We start from the raw sequence: 18,983 nt of genomic DNA, 5'->3' as shown, positions 1-18,983 counted from the left end.
TTCTAGGCACAGTTTAAAAAAAAAAAAATCTAAATCATTCCAGGGGTATGAATAATTTTTGGCTCAAATCAAAAGCAGAAAAACATTCCTCGGTTTGTCCTTAGAATATCGAATAACCTCAGAGGCAACAATGTTGAAGAAAACTCAGGTTCTCTGTCCTGTTTGATTTATTAAAGTTCCTCCTCGTCACGTTATTGTCGTCTTATGTAAGCAGAACGGTCAGAGACCGGAGTTAGAACCACATGGTGAAGCTCTTTAGCAGCTTCGACAACTAAATGTTCATCTAAATCAGATGTGAGGATATAACTCCCATGTTTGATCCTGGACTGGAGTGCGTCGGGTTCATGATCAGTGATTGGTCAAGATATTGAAAGACTTATTTCAAAGCTAGAAGAAGTTCAGATCGAGTTACTTTACGATGTGTTCAGTCAGTCTTTAAGGGTCGGTATCCTGCGTGCTTTCCATTCTCTCTCTGGTTCAACACCTGGATCAAATGTTGGCTTGTTAGGCCTCTGCAGAACATAGACATGCTGAGGAGGGACAGAGCTAAAGCATGTTCTCTGACCGAGAGGTTTTCCAGATACAGACTTGATGTTTGTCAGAATTGTGCCTAGCCCTTTAAAGACTTGTGAACAAAAGGAGACGAAATTTGACAGGAAATTACCCCAAGGAATGTGGGCTGCTTTCAAAAATAATTCCCAGATTCATAGGCACGACCAACTGAGGCCCATTGAGTCCCACAGCAACGCTCCGATTCGACGGAAACGTCTAACTTGAACACTTCTAGCTCTGTCAGAGGGCCTAAGGAAAACACATCCTGTTTTTATGAAATCACTTTCCTCTGATAGACACACAGATCGACTGAATGCGATTGAAGCAGAGTGTTTCTTTTGTTTCCCCAACAGAATTCCTAATGGATTACACACTTCTTTGAATTAGAGTCTTTGTGAGGATCTGCAACGAGGCTCAGAGTGAATTTCCTCAGAAAAACTTAAAAGATGTTACACAACTTACACAACTGCTGTCTTTTTCTCCATTTCTAACTTCTGGAATATATTTTCTCCTATTTTCTGAGCCTAAAAATGTTGCATAGTGACTATAAACATTCTAAATCTGATATTTTAGACAAAAGCTGTTTTAAAATTACTGGATAGCAATAAAACCAACATTAAGGAAACATGGAATATTTTGAATAGAGTTATTAGAAAATTTTCTAACGTTAACAACTATCCACACTATTTTATAGATAATGAACGGAATATTACTGATTTGAAAAGTGTAGTCAATAAATTTAATAGTTATTTTGTTAATATAGGATCTCAATTAGCAGGAGAAATAACGACTACAAATACTGTAACTCAGCAATATCAAATTGAGAATAATCCCAGCTCCTTCTATATTCATCCTGTTTTAGAAGAAGAAATCATAAACACTGTGAATAAATGCAAAAATAAAACATCCACTGACTGATGATTTGGACATGAACATTTTTAAAATAGTAATTAAAGGAATTTCTAAACCATTAACTTATATTTGCAATTTATCATTTCAAACGGGATCATTTCCCAACAAAATGAAAATAGCTAAGGTCAAACCAATGTATAAAACTGGCAATAATCACCTTTTCACTAATTACAGGCCTGTCTCTCTTCTCCCACAATTTTCTAAAATCCTGGAAAAGCTCTTTAAGAAAAGAGTGGAAAAATTCATAGAGAAACATTCATTACTTAGTAGCAGTCAATATGGATTTAGAGTAAATTGGTCAACAACGTTGGCCGTAATTGACTTAATAGAAGAAATAACCAATGCCACAGATAGTAAGAAACTGGCAGTAGGGATATTTATAGATCTAAAGAAAGCTTTCAATACAATAAATCATGAAATCCTACTTAAAAAATTAGAACGTTATGGAATTAGGGGAGTAGTTTTGGATTGGATGAGGAGTTATTTAATGAGCCGAAAACAATTTGTGAAATTGGGAGATGTGGAATCTGACTGGCAGGAGACGGTCTGTGGAGTACCACACGGATCAGTATTGGGACCACTTTTATTTAATCTTTACATAAATGATATCAATAAAGTGTCCAATGTATTAAAATTTATCTTATTTGCTGATGACACAAATATTATAGCCTCTGGCTATAATATTCAAATTTGAAAATTTGAATATTTTCAAATTTCAAATTTAAAAAATAAAAAATAAAAAATAAAAAAAATTTAAAAATTTTTTTAAATATAAATGTTAAGATTCTCAAACATGCAAAGCCTTGTATCTAATGCCGATGCCATCCTGAACACCTTTGTGTCTCTATGTCTCCTCCCCCTCTTGATTCAGCAGCCAAACACAAAGACACGTCTGTGAATAAACTTTCTGTTTTGCTGAGATTTTAACAGTCAGCCAAGCTGGGAAGGAGGTCGGGGAGAACCACGGCTCCAGAGATCCACTCGGCTGTGAGGTCTGGACCAGAGGGAGGCTTTCCGCTTCTAGTGTTGGGTAAAATGATGAAACCGGAGTTTTTATTCGCCTTTCCATTTATCTTCAAGATCAAAAAATTTATGACAGAGTAACAACAGTAAAAGAAACATTAGAAAAGACTTTAATTAGAAGATTTACACATAAAAAACAAATAGAAAACCGGGTGGCTCGTCTCACGCTGCCACTCGTCTCTGAGAGGCGAGTCGGTGTTCGGTCGTCTGTTGCACCACGTTGTGATACTCGTCCAGTTTGTCTCGAACTTTGATGTGAAGCTGGGAGGAAAAAAAAAAAAAGTTTATATTTTCTGAGTTAAACTCGAGCGGGAAAGTGAGTAAACAAAAATATGGGATGCAAACAGGAAGTGACTCACATTGCTGTGCGTTTGTGTCTCGCTCAAGGCGTACAGAAGCTGATCGATGGCGGTGTACGGTAGCCAGGCGGGCGGAGACGTGGCAGACAGCGGCCTCTGGAGAAAAAAACAAAACAAAAAACATTAAATTACTCTACCAAAAACCCTGACAGGAGGGGCTGAGAGAATCCATACCTCAATCCCAAAGTACTGATGTCCACGGCCGAGGACAGCGTCCACGTACTCCAACACGAGCTCCGCGGCTGTTTCTAAGAGGTCAAAGTTCAGCAGGAGACGCAGCAGTGAGGGAGCGTCCACACACTAGAAAATATAAACAGGGTATGCACAGATAAACACACAATGCAACCACAAATTAAACAACAGGTAAATATAAACACGTTTTAATTGGACTTTCATGTCGCACCGACCACCGATGGACTTCAGTTCAATCAGAACATCTAAACAATCAATAAACCGATGAACCCAAGATTGTTGAGGTCAAATAACAGCTCAGCTGTTGTCAAGTGTAACCCCGCCCCCTCTCACCTTGTAGGACTGCAGTAGCCAATCAGGCAGTGGCACACCGTGCGACAGAAGCTTGTGGATGACGTGGCGGTGATGCTGCCCATTGGTGGAGGGATACCTGTCCAGGTAGGAGGCCAGCAGCCGCCAGGCCTCGTCTGTGGCACTGAGGAAGAGGAAGAGTCCCAGTGGTTACAGATCAGAGTCTGCAGTTCTGCTGCTTATTGATCAATTGATTGATCAGTGTGATTGTCATGGAGCTAGGCAATAAATCAATAATATATGTTGCGACAGACATGTGACCAATATCAAAAGATATGACATGTCTGATAGAATGTTTAATAATTTCACTGAACTCTGAGCCAGAACTGCACAGCATTCTGGGAGATGTAGGCAGAGGTAATCTCTCACAGTCGACAAAACATGGTGAGTGGCAACTAACAACAGGTTGTTACCTAGCAACAACCTGTTGAGTAACTTGAAGCGGTTTCATGTTTCGCCACCGTGTCTCATAACCGATTAAAACTTAAAAACTGTGTGGAGAGAAAGGAGAACAAGAGAAAACCAACTAGAGAAAAAACTGGATAAAACATGACAGATCATGTCACCAGTTTAGTAGAATTTGAGATATTTAAAACAACAAAAAAAAAAAAACCCTCATCAATAATTATCAATATCGACCAATATCAAACACATTCTTTCAGTCATATCACACAGTCCTAGATTGTTAGCGACAACGCACCTGGACTCCTTAGTGTTGACGACAGAGAGCTGGTTAGCAGCCAACCAGCTCCAAGCTTCGCTCTGAGGCTCCTCCCCCCCGGTCTGCAGCTGGATGCATCTGGACAGGTAAACAACAAGGCAGGTGATCAGACACGGAGAGAAGAGCAGGTGGAGGGAGCAGGTTTTCCTGTGAACCCACTTGAAGGTCAGGGCGTCGAAGATGGGACTCAGATCCAGTTTGAAGATGCGACTGAGAGACAGAGCGGAGTCGAAGAGTCCAGTTTGGACCAGGAGCAGAACCAGCTCGGGTGCAGACGCGCTGCCTGGATCGGAGAGCGACAACCATCAGCCGGTCGATCAACAGTTCAGGATAACCAAATTTATTCTCAGCTCAGCGCCGCATACCTGCGATGGCTGCTGACGGCGGGTGGTGCTGAGCCAGCGTGAGGCGAGCGCGGGACAGGAAGTACTCCTTCTCCAGGTCGTGGAGCTCCAGGATGTCCACCTGTCGCCTACCTGCAGCTGCAGAAACACACACTCAGGATTCACACACTTCTCCCACAGTAACATGCAAGTGCTTTTTGACGCATCCTCAAGTTTTCAAACTGATCTAGAACCACACTTTGGAGATTAAACAATACAAATGAATTAAAGAATACATAATTTTTTTCCACTATTAACTTTTTAGGGCACTATTCCACAGCAGGGATAAAGTAAAGTAAAATATAACATTTTAAAAAGTCTCTCTTACACACCTAACAGGACTGAGAAAGTAAAAAAAAAAGGCTCTTGTTAAGTTTTTTGGCATTTAACAAATATAAATAATTGTGTTAATTTTATTCAAGTTAAAACAAGAGACATTTGGTTTGATTTAACTTCAGAGAATGAGGGGGAAAAAATATCTTCAATTACTTGGTTTAAATAATGTTTCCAAATTAAGACTTCATACAGAAATCAAGAACTTTCCAAATCTTGGAAGGCTCATCGAAGCTCAAGCATTTTCAAGGATTTCAAGCACCTGTATGAACTCTGGACTCTGGATCAGCTCCAAACTCCCAGGACGGCACCTCACCTGGCTCCGCTGGAAACTCTCCGTCTGAGTTCCTCTTCGGAGACGCTCCGGGTCGCTCGTACTGCAGTAGAAACACAGTTAAATGCACACACACCGCTGTGTTACTGGGTGTGAATGTTACTGTGTGTGTGAATGTTACTGTGTGTGTGAATGTTACTGTGTGCGTGTGTGTGTGTGTGTGTACGTACTGTGCTCCCGGACACCGGTTGGACGATCCAGGCGTATTCGGGCCTGATGAGGCGCAGACAGTTGAGCGCGGCGAGGTAGCAGTTCACCTGTTTCTGCAGACCGAGTCGAGTCCGAACCTCCCGGCCGAGACGCATCCCAAACTCAAACATGACTGTCCCCGCTGAGAGACACACAGGTGGACTCGCATCAGTGGTTCTGGCTTTAGTTTTAGTGCTAAGCGACCAGTGAGACCAGTCTAGCACTGGGACCGGTTTAGAGCAAAACGAGCCTCTGAGCCCAACCTTTCCTGTAGTTGTGTCGGGTGATGTGGAAGGCGTACAGCAGCTCGTAGTAGTTGTGTGTCAGCAGATCCAGACCGCGAGCACGAGACTCGATGATGCCGACCACCTGGGGGTCACATGACCACAATGTCAGACCTGAACCATCGTGTAGCTGCAGCTTTGTGACAACGTATAAGATCAGCCACCAGCAGGGGAAAATGCTGATCAGAACTTGGATCAGTAGTTCATCCCGAAGGAAACTACCTAAAGTTGAAAAATCGCTCCCCGTACCTGATGATATCCGAACACTAATGATCATCAATGATAACTGATCACCTCCAAGTTTTATGGTAGCATCTGTGTTTTCATATCGGCCATCGTGATCAATTTCTAATCATAAGAATTTTGATTTATCATTGTCACAATGAATTACGATTAATGATGTTTAAAATCCTCCAAAACTGCCCGTATTATCAGGGTTTTTATTTTTACTATCCAATTCGAAAACATGATTCAGTGCAACTATTGTGTGCAGTCTATAGTGACACAAACCACACTTTTTTATGTGACCTAAAAACGATCAACAACTATTGTTGTCACAGTAGCGCCAGAAAATACTGTGGTAAAACTTTAAATCCATGTTGCCCGCCCCTACCTCATCATGCAGGTTCATGTAGGGAAACTGGACCAGGTCCTGCAGCTGGGAGCGCTCGCAGAGCACCACGACCAGCTGACGGAGACAATCCAGCTGCCTGGAAAACAAACAGGATTTCAGCCGTTTTCCATGGAAACTGGATCTGCTTTTAATTAGGACTGGTCTGCTGAGACTTAAACCAAATAAACACAAGCAGATCGCTGGGATCCATCAGAACATCACACACAAACAACACTTGATCTGAAACTCAGAGATCTGCTCCCCCAGTTTCTGGTGGTTCTGTGCGTGTGTCTGGACGTACATGCTGCTGTCGGGGTTCTGGGTCAGAGCTTCGTAAGCTTCACTGTTGTGTCCCAGATCCAGGTGGTGTTTGAAGATCCTCGTCCACAGCGCCGCCTGCGGGGCAGACACACACACGTCAGCATGTTCGCCTGTTCACGCGTCCCGCCTTCAGCAACGGGCCACGCCCACACACCTGACAGTGGACGTCATCGTCTGCTTCTGCTATGGCCAGGGAGGCGAGCTGGATGACGAGCTCGGGAAGACCCACGTCCTCCAGCAGCCGCAGCACCTGATCACACACAGGACAGGTGAGTGTGATCTCACGCAGGCGGTCCTGCAGCGGCGACACACCCCGAGCGTCTTTACCTTGTTGTAGTACTGCAGCCTCGGACTGGCCGCCGCCTCCTCGTCCTCGCTGCCAGTCAGCTTCATTAGAAACTCCTCCCTCTCCACCTCCGTTGCCGCCTCCTGGAAGCACCGCAGAGCCTGGGGCCACAACAGGAAGTGATGTCGGGATCACGGGTGAACAGGCTGAAAGGCTGTGGAGGCAGCAGAATGTCCCCCCCCTACCTTCTGGCCCTCTCCGTTGGCCAGGTGACACTGAGCCAGCATGAAGCGGCACGAGCCGATGTTCACCTGACACCAAGGGCCGACCAGACGCACGTACTCCTGCAGGGGGACAGGAAGGACACGGGAGACATAGGCGAGGATGAAGATGTGTTCAGTGAATCGAAAGCATCAAGCTTTTGCCTGACAGAAACACTGCAAAAAGACAAAGTCTTACCAAGTAGTTTTGGTCTAGTTTCTAGTGCAAATATCTGAGTAAACTTGAAATGAGACAAACTTACAAGTAACTTCTCAGCAAAATATAGAGGCTTGTTTTAAGTACGGTAAATAATTTCTTAATAAAAAGTACCTGTTCCACTTATAAAAAGACACTTTCCCCATGTTACAAGTTAACTTAAGTACTTTTTCATCAACATTAAGAAATTATTTTAGTAAGATTTTGTGTTTTTGCAGTGGAAGTCACATAAGAAACAAAAAAAAAAATCAATAAAATGCATAAAGATTAAATAGATCTGACACAACAAAATGTACCAATTTACATTTTATTTTATTGGCTTAATTCTGGATACTCGAATTTAAAATTTTTTAAGGTTGCACAGACCCCCCACAGAGACATCAGAACCAGGCGGACCTGATGAAGCTTGCTTCATCAAACAGAAGCTGGACCAATGTGAAGATCATTTGGGTCTGTTCCGTTCAGCCTGATCCAGGACCAAACCCGACTCACCTGCAGCTGAGTAAACTGACAGTTAGCCATCAGACACTCTGGGAACTGGAAGCCAGGGTTACTGGGCCAGCTGGGACACACCAGTTAAGACAAACACTCGGGAACAGAAGGAAAGCGAGACTCGCTCCTGGTTCTGATGAAGGATACAGCAGCTGAGCCAGCAGCTGGACCACGGTGGAGATCATGTGGGTCCAGAGGAGCGGAGAGTCGGGGTGCTGTTGGGAAAATATCTGGGAGATGATGATCCTTCTGGCTGCAGTCTGGTAGAAGAGCTCCAGGACCGTCTGAGGGTTCAGCACTGCAGAGACGGTTCGGATCAAAGCAGAGTCAGAGAAGTCCACTTCAACCTGGACGCAACCTTTAGCAATCCCAATGAGCCCAGACTGTCTTCCTTCATGGCTTTACCAGGATGCAACACCAGATTAATCCCTTCATTCAATAAATACCAACTATGAACAAACTGGATATCTAGCTGGATCATAGCAGATTTTTTTTTATTTCAACGTTTTCAAACTCCAGGGATGAACTTTTCAGAGGTCGGCCTGTTGCGATAACACATTTTTTATTGAACTATAAATCAGCCCTGAAGTTATCGCGACAAATAACATTTATGTCTTGAAACAATTTCTGAAGTAATGAAATGCTAATGGCATAATAATGCAAGTACACCGCCTCAAAAATAAATAAACTTTCAATTCTAACACACTGGAACTGGAAAATACTAAATAAAATAGGCACTGAAGTCTCTGTAAAACAAACTGTCTTTCAAAAATACAGCTAGTTGGTATGAAAAGCAATCACACAAATGGAAATGAATTTACCATGCGATTAATTGATTTATTGCTAATTGCAAAAGGCCTTCTTAGAGGGAGCAGCCTTTGTGAGTGTGTGTGGTTTCTGACCTGATCGACCCGTCGATATGCTCGGTGTGTCCGACAGCTCCAGTGCTGTGAGGTGCTGCAGGTTCACATCTCTGAAGCAACAACAGGAAGTCAGGGAGAGTCGTGCAGGACCTGCTCGTCGGCGTAACCTGTGTGTGTCTGCTCATACTCACATGGTGTCCATGGGAACGGAGGAGGCGAGGCTCTGACTGACGTGTTTGAGGAGGTGGTAGGAGGAGAGGAGGTGGGAGGTCCGCGGGATCAGATCCTGCTGGAGCTGCAGCAATTGGTTTCCACCGCCCAGAAACACCTGGACACACACACGCACACACACGGTCAGCATGCAGAATAGATGAGGCAGAACCCTGAACACATCTGGTCCACAGGTTGAACATACGTTGTCTCCGAAGTGCAGGTAGAGCTTCTGCAGTATGAGCAGGTCTCTGCAGAACTGCGCTCGGGTCATGGCCATGTGGCAGACACCCTGACAGATGATGGAGACGGCGCAGCTGCTGCCGTAGAGCTGAGACAGGCTCATCCTGACGTTCAGACCTGCAAGACACAGAACGGGGATTAGAGTCCCCACACTCACACCCACCAAACGCCCCCGTCTGCGTTTCACGCCTTCTACCTGGAGCGACAGGCCCGTCTCCGCCCAGCTCAGAGTCCGTCTCCAGGTCCAGCTCCCTTAGCAGAGCCACCATGGCTGCTATGGGACTCCGGATGTCCTGAAGTTTGTTCTGGATGTCTTCGATCACGCCATCTCTACAGAAGAAAGGGTAATAGTTTGTTAAGCTCTTTACTGATTAGAACCAGCCAAGAGTGGAAAATGTGTCTGATCCGGTCGGTCTGGCCTTCCCGTCAGGTGACCTACTTGTCGTTGCACACCATGTTTTCCAGGACCAGCTCGGCAGCTTTCTCAGGAGTCTGGAGGTACTCAAGAGCTTTCTCCATCTCGTACGCCATCTCTGGAGAAACGGTGTCGCTGACGAGCCGCAGAGTCCGGACCAGCTGCAGGATGTCTCGGGCCGTGTCGGGATCTGAGGGGGGGACAGGAAGAGGCGGTGTGAACAGAGGCGTTCACGGTAAAACCTGCAGAGCCACGACATTCATCTGTGCAGCAGCGGTCGGTTACCGTCGCTGATGGGCGTGTCCTCCTCAGACAGCAGGTATGGATCGAGGGACAAGTACAGGTGATCCACAGCGAAACACGGCAGCAGGAACGAGACGAAGCCCTGAAGCAGAGACAGGAGAAACAGATCAACCTGCGACCTGTTGACCAGCTGCCAACAGATCTGACTGCACCAGCTGAGCAGAGACACCACTGCAAAAAACACAAAATCAACATCTACTTTCTGATCCAAACATCTTAGTACACTTTAAATAAGACCAAACTAACTTCATTTTGCTAGTGAAACAAGGCACTTTTTCCATACCATAAGTTCAATTGTCTTATTCCACTGGCAGATTATTTAGCTTATACCAAGTAGTTTTTTCTCAATTGACTTAAAACAAGATCCTGTAGTTGCTGAAAAGTTTTGTCGGATAGTTTTGTCTTATTCCAAGTGTACTAAGATGTTTGTACTAGAAACTAGACCAAAAATATGTGGTAAGATTTTGTGTTTTTGCAATGCTGTTACATTGGTCAATAAACAAAAAATATATCTGAACTTTATTTTAATTTCAAGTGGACTGAAAAAGAAAGTTCAGCTGCTTTACATCTTCACACACAACTGAGCTTTATGAACAAAATAATGTGGTTCAGGACACAGAACCGGTCCTTACTGGGATATTTAGGATGAAAAACACTGATGAAGACTCTAAAGCTTGAAATAACCTCCTGTTTCCCATCAACCTGTTGTTCACAAAGTCCTTTGTTAATTTTTCTACAGGAATATTTTTCTGGGTAAAAATCAAAGAGCCAATCAGGCAGTGGCTAATCTGTGCGTTTCCCTGCTTTCACAGGTTAGTCAATGAGAGGCTCCGCCCCCTCACTCACCTTGCGCAGCAGACAGGCCATCCCAGTGTGGTGGCTGACCGTCAGACCCAGCGGAGTGGACTCCACCTCCTGGTACTGCAGACAGCAGGAGTAGAACCGGGACCAGAACTCCACCTGCAGCTGGCGGTACTCCTCCTGAGAAAACTCGAACTCTGTGACGCTGCTCTGCAGCTGCATGGAGGGAGAGTGTAGAAGGTGAATCACCACAGGTGAGTTTAATCTTTCAGACAACCTCTGAACACATCTGGAGATTATTTTGTGTGGCTGAATCATTTTCAGGAAATCAACATGTTCAGCACACGTCTCACACACTCACACACACACGCGCCTGGAAGAAGACGTCTGGCGCTTTAGAAATAAGGTTGACTTATCTTTACCCACTCGCTGTTTGTTTGTTTTAAACAGGATTTTGTGGGATAAATAACATCCTGAAAGAGTTAGCCTGGTTTCAATCTTCAGGAATGTCACACAGCGCCACCTACTGCCCTGCTTTCACCCGGTGTCTGTCACCACCTGCTGTTCAGGAAATCAAGACGTTACCTCGCTCTCCACAGCCTGGGTCACCTCCTTCTTCAGATTCTCCCAGGACGGATCCAAGACCTTATCGGAGCCACGACGAAAGATCTGCAGAGACGACACAAAACCGTGAAGACGCAGCTCTGTTGTACACTTTTCTCAGTAAAATTCAAGCATTTTCAAACTTTTCCACCATTTGCAAATAAAAACAATATAAATTACCTAAAGAAGACAGGTTCTGTTCACTATTATATGATGTAATATGTAAAATAAAAAATATTCTGCATTCTGCAGCAGTGACAAGCTAATCTAAAATCTAACAAAATATTATGGTGTCTTTCTTACACACACTCTACATGCCTGACTAGTTTGAGAAAGTTACAAAAAGAATTTCTAAAAAACGGTTCTCGCCAAGTTTCTGGCATTTAGCAAATAGAAATAATTTTGGTATTTATGACTAATCTAAAAGGAGAAAAGTTTAGTCTGAATTAACTTCAGGCAGAGAGAAAAATGTGTATATGTCTCTCTATCATCTTTAAATATATGATTTCAACTGTAAATAATGTCTTCCAAATTTAGGCTTTTAATCAAATGTTAAATTGCTATTTATTACCAAACTGTGAAGTTTGAATATCAAGCACTTTCAAACCTTGGAAACATCTAATTTAAAAACCCTCCGAACCTGTGAACTCCAGCTAAAAATGGCCGACAGGTGGACTCACCTGCAAGGCTCTGACGATGGCCGTCGCAGTGAAACGCAGCGGAGAGAAGAGATGCTCCAGGTAAGTCTCCTGAAACAGCAGCAGCATGGAGGAGAGATGAAGCAGATAAACACAGAAAGTCTCACCCCAAAAAACACACTGAACCCACTATGGACCCAGAAAGCTCAGTACCAGAGCAACAAACTGCTACAGGCTTTGGAAAGACCTGAAAATGATGAAGTTGCTGGACAGCCCGGATTACTGGGTGTATTTTTGTTTACCCTTACCCTGGGGTCCAGGTCTACTCCTATTAGGACTTCTTCTTCTGGTGGTGGCTGGACAAACACCTGGTTCCACTGACCCGCTGTGTTGCTGGAAAGCAGAGACACGGAGTTTAAACCAGAACCTCTGAGACGGCAAAGGCTGTAACGTTCCTACTTACTGTTCGAAGTTGATGTACTTGACCACGGCAGAGTTGGACTCGTCCACCCACAGAGCCCACACGTCCGTCGGGGTCAGGGTGAAGTCCACCAGAGTTTCCTGCAGCACAAAAAAAAAAAAAAAAATCACATCAGGTCAGTTTACGACAGAACCGTCTCGTGTGTTTGGACCTGCAGTTCTACGGCGGCTCACCTGCGTGCTGAACAGAGAAGAGATGTGCTCCAGGCTGTAGCGGTTGTTGTCCGTGGCGACAAGCTGCAGGACGATAAACTGTCCTCTCTGCGGGACGGCTAGGTGCACGCAGAGACACAGCCCGGTTCTGGATGAGAAGGCGAGCCTCAGACGGTGACCCTGACCCGACAGCCGCCTCACGCCTTTACAGGCTGGCATGTACTCCAACATGTCGACCTCTAAGAGGCACGTCTGCTCCTGGGGAGGGAGACAGAACCAGGTTCAGTTCAAGAAGTACCACCAGAACAATGTTCAGAGTCAGACAGCCCGATATATCACGGCTCCGTTTAGGGCTGCAGCAAACAATTATTATAGCAATCGATTATTCTGACGATAAATTGGATAAAATTTACAAAATCTGCAAAAGTCACATTTTGCAGATTTTTTATTTAATCACTTTTTAGTGCAATATTATAAATAAATTAAAATATGAAAATATAAACAAATTACTTCTTCAAATGAGAAAATAAACATTTTATTGACTATAATGCCATAGCATAGCATACCATTCTGTTTGCCTAAACACCAATGCAGGGTTAATCTGTTGGCCTTTCTTTTCTGGATTAATAAAAGATTCATTTACTCAATTTGAACCGGTTGAAGTAAAACCTATTAGCCACTTTGGGTTACAATGTATTTAAAAACAAAGTTTTTTTTTTAATCTTAAATGCAAAATAACTATATTTTTTGTACAGTTTTGGCTTAAATACTGCTCTGACTGTGTTCTGTCAACAAATGGGCTTTTTGAGTTAATACTCCAGTTAAGGAATAATCAATTACTAAATTAGTTGATTATTTCAATAATCAATTAATCACAGTCAATCATTTCTGTCCTAGTTCTGTTCTGATTATGTTACAGAACATTTAGAGCCTCACAAACAGACCCACCGTGAGCGACCACATGCGCAGCCGGTGATCCTGACACAGAGCGAAGATCAGTGAATCCTCCTCCTCCTCCCGGACCGCCAGGCTCAGAACCAGGTCAGCCGGACTCTGCTCGCCCCGGATGGCGGTGGGCATCCAGCCGGAGATCCTCCTCATCATGGAGCTCCTCTTCAGCTCCACCACCGACACGCCGCCTGCAGACACGAGCACGGACACAGCTCGACTACCTGCCCTCACATGCAGCATCACAGCGAGGACGTGTGACTACTCACCCTGCGAATTGTGCGGTGGCAGCGTCACCACTGTGATGCCTCCCGTAGGCGCAGCCAGAGCAAAATGAGCGTCTCCGGGGAAACTGAGCCATGCCGTCACAGCGCCGGGAATCGCTGTGTGCCCCGCCCAGCCGGGGATTACGGCGCAGTGGGCCGGGTCCTGAAGGTCAAGCTTCATCACATCGGTGAAGACAGATTGCATGTGGCGCTCTGTGACCAGCTCCTGGAAAAAACACGGAAACGTGTCAACATGCGGCAAGAAACGCACCACAAAAACATAAAATCTTGCCAAGTATTTTGGTCTAGTTTCTAGTGCAAATGTCTTAACTATATCGATAAAAAAAAAAAGAGTATGACTCATAAGTTAAGTCTGCTAGTGGAGCAAGACATTTTTCCCATGTCTTAAGTGTAAATATCTTGTTCCACTGACAGATAATTTCACTTGTAGCTAGTACTTTTTCATCAATATTAAGGAATTATTGACTTAAAATGAGCTCCTATAATGTCCATGCCTTTTTTCAAGCATATTATGATATTTGCACAAGAAACTAGACCTAAAAGACTTGGTAAGATTTTGGTTTTGCAATGCAGAGCTTATCTGGAGCAGAGAAGAAGACCGAGAAAGAATCTGCCAATAAGCTGCAGGCTGGAATCCTGCAAAAGAAGCTCAGCAGATGGTTCAGATGGAGGAACAGGAAACATTCCTGATGGAAACTCACGCTGCGGTACATGCGCGCCGGATGAGGAAGAACCAGCCTGTGGACAGTCTGATTGGTGCAGATGAGGATGATGATGTTATTTAGGGTCTCGTGGACGGTGACTCCACCAGGCAGGATGCTGCAGCAGGTGAACTTCAGTCTGACGCCATTATTCAGCAGGTTGGTGTCCAGAGACTCCTCCACCAGTTGCACCGTGTCCCCCGACGTCCACCTGAAGCAAAACCAGAGAAGACTCGAACATAGCAGCAAAAGATATCGCTTTAGAAAAGCCACGATGTGTCACCCACTCACCAGTGGATGAAGCGGTTGCTGGTGACAGACAGCAACTTGCCGCTCTCATTGTAATGGAACGCTCCGGCGCTGTCTGCAAACTTTAACCCGCCTGGAGGAGCGCTTACACCTGCAGATAGACGTTGGTAAGTTGTTAGCCACAGAAATGGGACACTGGACAATCAGGAGTGGGATCTCAGCAGGGTGAAGCTTGTTGCCTCCATAGACCATCTTTGTTTTCATCAGTGGACAGACTGCAGAGCTTGGTTCCTAACAATCACAGTTTAACTTCAGCTGGAGAACTTTCACTGAACCAGAACTAACCGTTTGTGTTTCTGACTCAAGAATGTTTGCACTTTAATTCTAAAAATCACATAAATCAACCATATTTGTGGAATTTATTCTCCAGATGTCAGCTTTCCCTCATTGCATCTCGGCTGCCTTCTGTATCACGCCGTTTTGCTTTTTAAGCATTTCTTGTTGGAAAAAAGTTTTTAATCCTTGAATAAATTAGCATTTATTATGGTGCTGAAAGACTACTGTTAATTTTAATCAGAAGAAGAAGAATTAAAATCTTTTGACTCGTTTTATTCTCTCTTCTGCCCGGATTCCTTGACGTCGTCATTGTATCAGCTGAACCATAAAGACAAAGACAAACGCTTTCCAAGTACAAACATAACAACATTTCTTAGACAAACAACTAATGAAACTGACAAAACTCAATAAAATCACAAACCAGCATCCAATTCAATATTTACCTCACTCCACAGACATCCACACACCAAGACAAACTTACAGGGAACCATTTCACCGACACACCGTTTCCCGGACACAGCATCACGGGTAACCCTGGAGCGATCTGAAGCTAAGGTTCCGGGTCCTATACTTTTAAAGGGAGGGCGCGTTTCTCTTCTCTGCTATATTCAAATTGGGGAACTGTCCTTAGCTAAGTTCATTTAAATCTAGTTGAAAAACCTGTTTTTTTAAGATCAAAGAAGTGTTGTTTTCTTTTGAGTGGAGACAGATGTTTTTTATGACCCTGTCCCCAGAGGAAGCTCTACTCTGTTGATAGGATTATTTTACACCAGCTGTTAAATCTTATCAAAGTGGTCAAAAGGTTAAACTCACACACAGAGCCACGACCCCCTGTGAATGCCAGTTCAGTCCACAGAGAGACTAGCTATTTTTTAAATTATAGAGAACTACAAGGTAAATTATTTTAATTCAACTTAGTGTATAATGTTTCAATAAAAATATCATACATAAGAGATTACGCTAATTGAACCATGGATATAATTTGGAGCGAATTTTCTTATTTAAAACACTATTAATTTTATCTAATATTGAACATATGGTTAAGTTTTTACAACTAGCATATTTTAAATTTATTTTCTTAACACTACTTATACAGATTTCTTCAGATTTTCTCTAACATCAAACAAAGTAAATGCAAAAACGTGTTTTCACATGTTAATTTCTTTAGTCAAGGGGAAAAGCTATCCAAAAGAATCTGGTCCTGAAAAAATAATTGTCTAATAAACTTAATAATTGGTTGTTCCATCATTTGCATCAACAACTACCCTTAAACCTTTATGATAATAGGGTCAAAGGAGACTTTGATCCAGTTATGTGGATACACAATATATCAGCATACGCTCACAGTGTCAGTCAACTCTTAACATATCGGCATCGGTCCGGTAGATGTTTATTTCCATGTTGTTGCTTTTTTGGGTTTCTGGATGGGGTTGGCCATGTGGTATTTGTTTGGGCATGTGACAATGATGCAGTCCAGGATTGTGGGGTGTAAAAGTATAGTCTTCCGCCAAATGGATATCGCTTTTGGCCTACTTTCTAATATTCCCTCATTTTGCAAAGCACATATAATCTCCCACACAACGTAGTCTAAGAATGGTTCTGGTTGGATCCAGACGTTTGATCGGAACCGGGAAAAGCAGTAGATTTGACGGTCTGAACTATATAAGGAGACTGGTCTGTGTCTTGATGCCAGCATGAGCCAGTAACTAGGTAACTCCTGTGACCTCATTGATTGACGAGGTTTACTAACTGGTGCCTGACCTGCTTAAACCCAGCTGTCTGGTGTCCATCACTGCACCGCTAAAACCAATGAGGACCATGAGCACAGACAGATAGCAGCACTGCTAGCTGGTGTTAGCTTCAACCTGCCGGTAAAACCGCTTTTACAGTACATTTAGAACCAGAACTCGGTTCCGCCTGCATCCGTCAGAACCTGACTCTCACCTGGATTCACTGTGACCTCTCGGAACCGCCGTTCGGCTTCCCGCCCGAACCCGCAGATCTCCACGAGACTACGCTCTAAAACAGCCGCCATCTTCTCTTCCTGGTTGCGTGCCAGGCCACGGCTGCGCGCGCCGCTCTTTCAAACAGCTTTTAGTTCACAGACGCAGAATTGGGAACGCCCCTCCTCCTCATTGGCTAAGCTGTGTTGCGGAAACGTTACGTCACAGACACGCAAACCTGCTGGAAAACGGAGCTATTTTTACGTAAACACGTTACTCTGATGGTTTCAAAATACAATGAATCTTTACAATGAATAATTACTGTCACTGGTGCAGGAACAATGAAATATAGTTTTAGAAACTCTTCTTAGGGACAAAGTTCAGAAGTCAGACTATATAAATTAAAATAAGCTGCCTGTATTAAAACGATATTCTTTCAGCTATTTTAATGAGTGGGTGTGAAACTGTTTAAACGTAAAAATAAATAAATAAATAAATAAATAAATAAATAAATAAATATTTAAATAAATAAATAATAATGTTATTATTATTCAATAATAATAATAATAATAATAATAATAATCTTCCTGAAGATTCATCCAAAAGTAGTTTAAAACGTTTGTACCAAACGAAACCCTGCAGATTGTACGAAGTCATTATTTACAGCATTCACTCCCTCTGACCAGCAGGGGGCGACAGTAAGTCGCTTGTGTTGAGTTGTTGATTTTACAGCAGTCCCTCATACAGAGCATGCATTTAGCGACAGTGGAGAAGAAGAACTCCCCTCTACCAGGAAGAAACCTCCAGGAGCCATCTGCCAGGACCGACTGGAGGTGAGAAAAGACAGAGCAGAGACACAATAACAAGTCAACTGATCCAGGAGAACTTTCCATGTTCATGGAAATGAAAAGGAGAGGGAGAACAGTTAGGTGATGGCAGCATCATGTCAGCCAATTCCCTTTTCCAGGAAGCAGCCACAGCTAATCAAGGCTAAACCAGGTGTAGCTTCTATGGAGAGAAAAACAACTGAGAAAACAAAAAGCTTAGTTTCTAACTACACTTTTTAGTTGGAAAATGTTTAGTTTCTAATTAAACTAAATGTTTAGTTAGAAACACCAGAGTGCCACCTTCTCGCTTACAACCAGAGCTATAGACAGAAGTCAAAGTTTCTCCCAGTGACAATGTTATCTCCAGTGTTTAAAGTTGTCCAGGATGTTTAATGTTGTCCCCAAAATGTTATTTTATCTCCAGTGCTTAACATTGTCCTTCATGTTTAAAGTTATATAAGGTTAAATTATCATTATTGCTATGTTTACTGTATCTGGAATGTTTTACTTTATCTCCAATGTTTAACACAAAAGGAAACTTTTCTGGAGATGAAATTTTACATCTGATAAACATTGGCAATGTTAGACCTTAAGAATAATGTTAAGCATTGTCCTTGATTAAATAAAAATTCAGGGACAACTTTAAATATCCTGGATATTAAATGCTAAACATAGAAGATAAAGTTTAACATCCCAGATGGCATTAAACAGCCATGATAACACTGAATGTTAAACATCAGACATGATGATAATTATTGGTGGCTAAAGCTTAACATTGGGGACAATGTTAAACTTTATAGATAGACATTGGGGGCAACTTTATTTTTCACACGATTTATTAATTTAATTTCAAGTCTGCAGATCTTGGAACCTTAAAGTTGTTTTTAATTAAAAAAAAATCTACTTATGTTCAGTAACAAAGTTCTACCTTTTTCCTTTACAACTCTGAAATTAGTAATTCAGTCAACGTATGTATTGTAGAAGTCGATAATAACTAGGGAAAATCGGCTGTTTATTCCAGAGTGTAATGGTTAAACACAAATTAAAAATAATTTACATGTGTACAATTTATCTGTGTACATTGGCAAGGAGTTGGTAATTATTCTATGGCTGTATGTCCAATTGTTATTTAAATTATTACTACTATTATGGATCCGTAGA

General features: G+C 43.0%; 1 protein-coding gene across 2 annotated transcripts; it reads right to left on the bottom strand.

The window, feature by feature from the left end:
* Positions 1 to 2,580: 2,580 nt before the first annotated feature.
* nup160 (nucleoporin 160) lies at positions 2,581 to 17,137 on the bottom strand. Of its 2 annotated transcripts, none has more exons than XM_007573027.2 (34): positions 16,997 to 17,137; positions 14,759 to 14,867; positions 14,468 to 14,678; positions 13,749 to 13,971; positions 13,480 to 13,670; positions 12,553 to 12,789; positions 12,362 to 12,459; positions 12,207 to 12,291; positions 11,941 to 12,009; positions 11,243 to 11,326; positions 10,703 to 10,873; positions 9,839 to 9,938; positions 9,578 to 9,743; positions 9,335 to 9,468; positions 9,101 to 9,255; positions 8,877 to 9,013; positions 8,725 to 8,795; positions 7,970 to 8,120; positions 7,823 to 7,892; positions 7,099 to 7,197; positions 6,895 to 7,014; positions 6,722 to 6,817; positions 6,548 to 6,642; positions 6,247 to 6,343; positions 5,613 to 5,718; positions 5,331 to 5,491; positions 5,089 to 5,203; positions 4,476 to 4,592; positions 4,270 to 4,393; positions 4,090 to 4,188; positions 3,372 to 3,513; positions 3,021 to 3,146; positions 2,847 to 2,942; positions 2,581 to 2,748 (listed from the first exon to the last, which is right to left on the bottom strand). In XM_007573027.2, exons 1-34 carry the CDS (start codon positions 17,085 to 17,087, stop codon positions 2,650 to 2,652), a joined length of 4,245 nt encoding a protein of 1,414 aa, XP_007573089.1. In that variant the 5' UTR covers positions 17,088 to 17,137; the 3' UTR covers positions 2,581 to 2,649. The 2 variants fall into 2 exon arrangements, with proteins under 2 accessions (XP_007573089.1, XP_007573090.1); XM_007573028.2 differs by having other exon boundaries at positions 5,143 to 5,203.
* Between the last annotated feature and the right edge of the window lie 1,846 nt (positions 17,138 to 18,983).

This window comes from Poecilia formosa, unplaced genomic scaffold (assembly GCF_000485575.1).
Source record: "Poecilia formosa unplaced genomic scaffold, Poecilia_formosa-5.1.2 Scaffold314, whole genome shotgun sequence".
In the NCBI taxonomy this organism is placed as follows: Eukaryota; Metazoa; Chordata; class Actinopteri; order Cyprinodontiformes; family Poeciliidae; genus Poecilia; species Poecilia formosa.
Note: the sequence above shows the minus strand (reverse complement) of the source record. Positions and strands in the feature narration are given on the sequence as shown.

Excerpts from the sequence above, each read along its gene's own strand:
- nup160 (XM_007573027.2), bottom strand. The coding sequence starts at position 17,087 with ATGGCGGCTGTTTTAGAGCGTAGTCTCGTGGAGATCTGCGGGTTCGGG. Across the intron at positions 6,344-6,547 it reads CAGAACCCCGACAGCAGCAT|GCAGCTGGATTGTCTCCGTC; the intron begins GTACGTCCAGAC and ends TTTGTTTTCCAG. Across the intron at positions 5,204-5,330 it reads AACCGGTGTCCGGGAGCACA|TACGAGCGACCCGGAGCGTC; the intron begins GTACGTACACAC and ends TTTCTACTGCAG.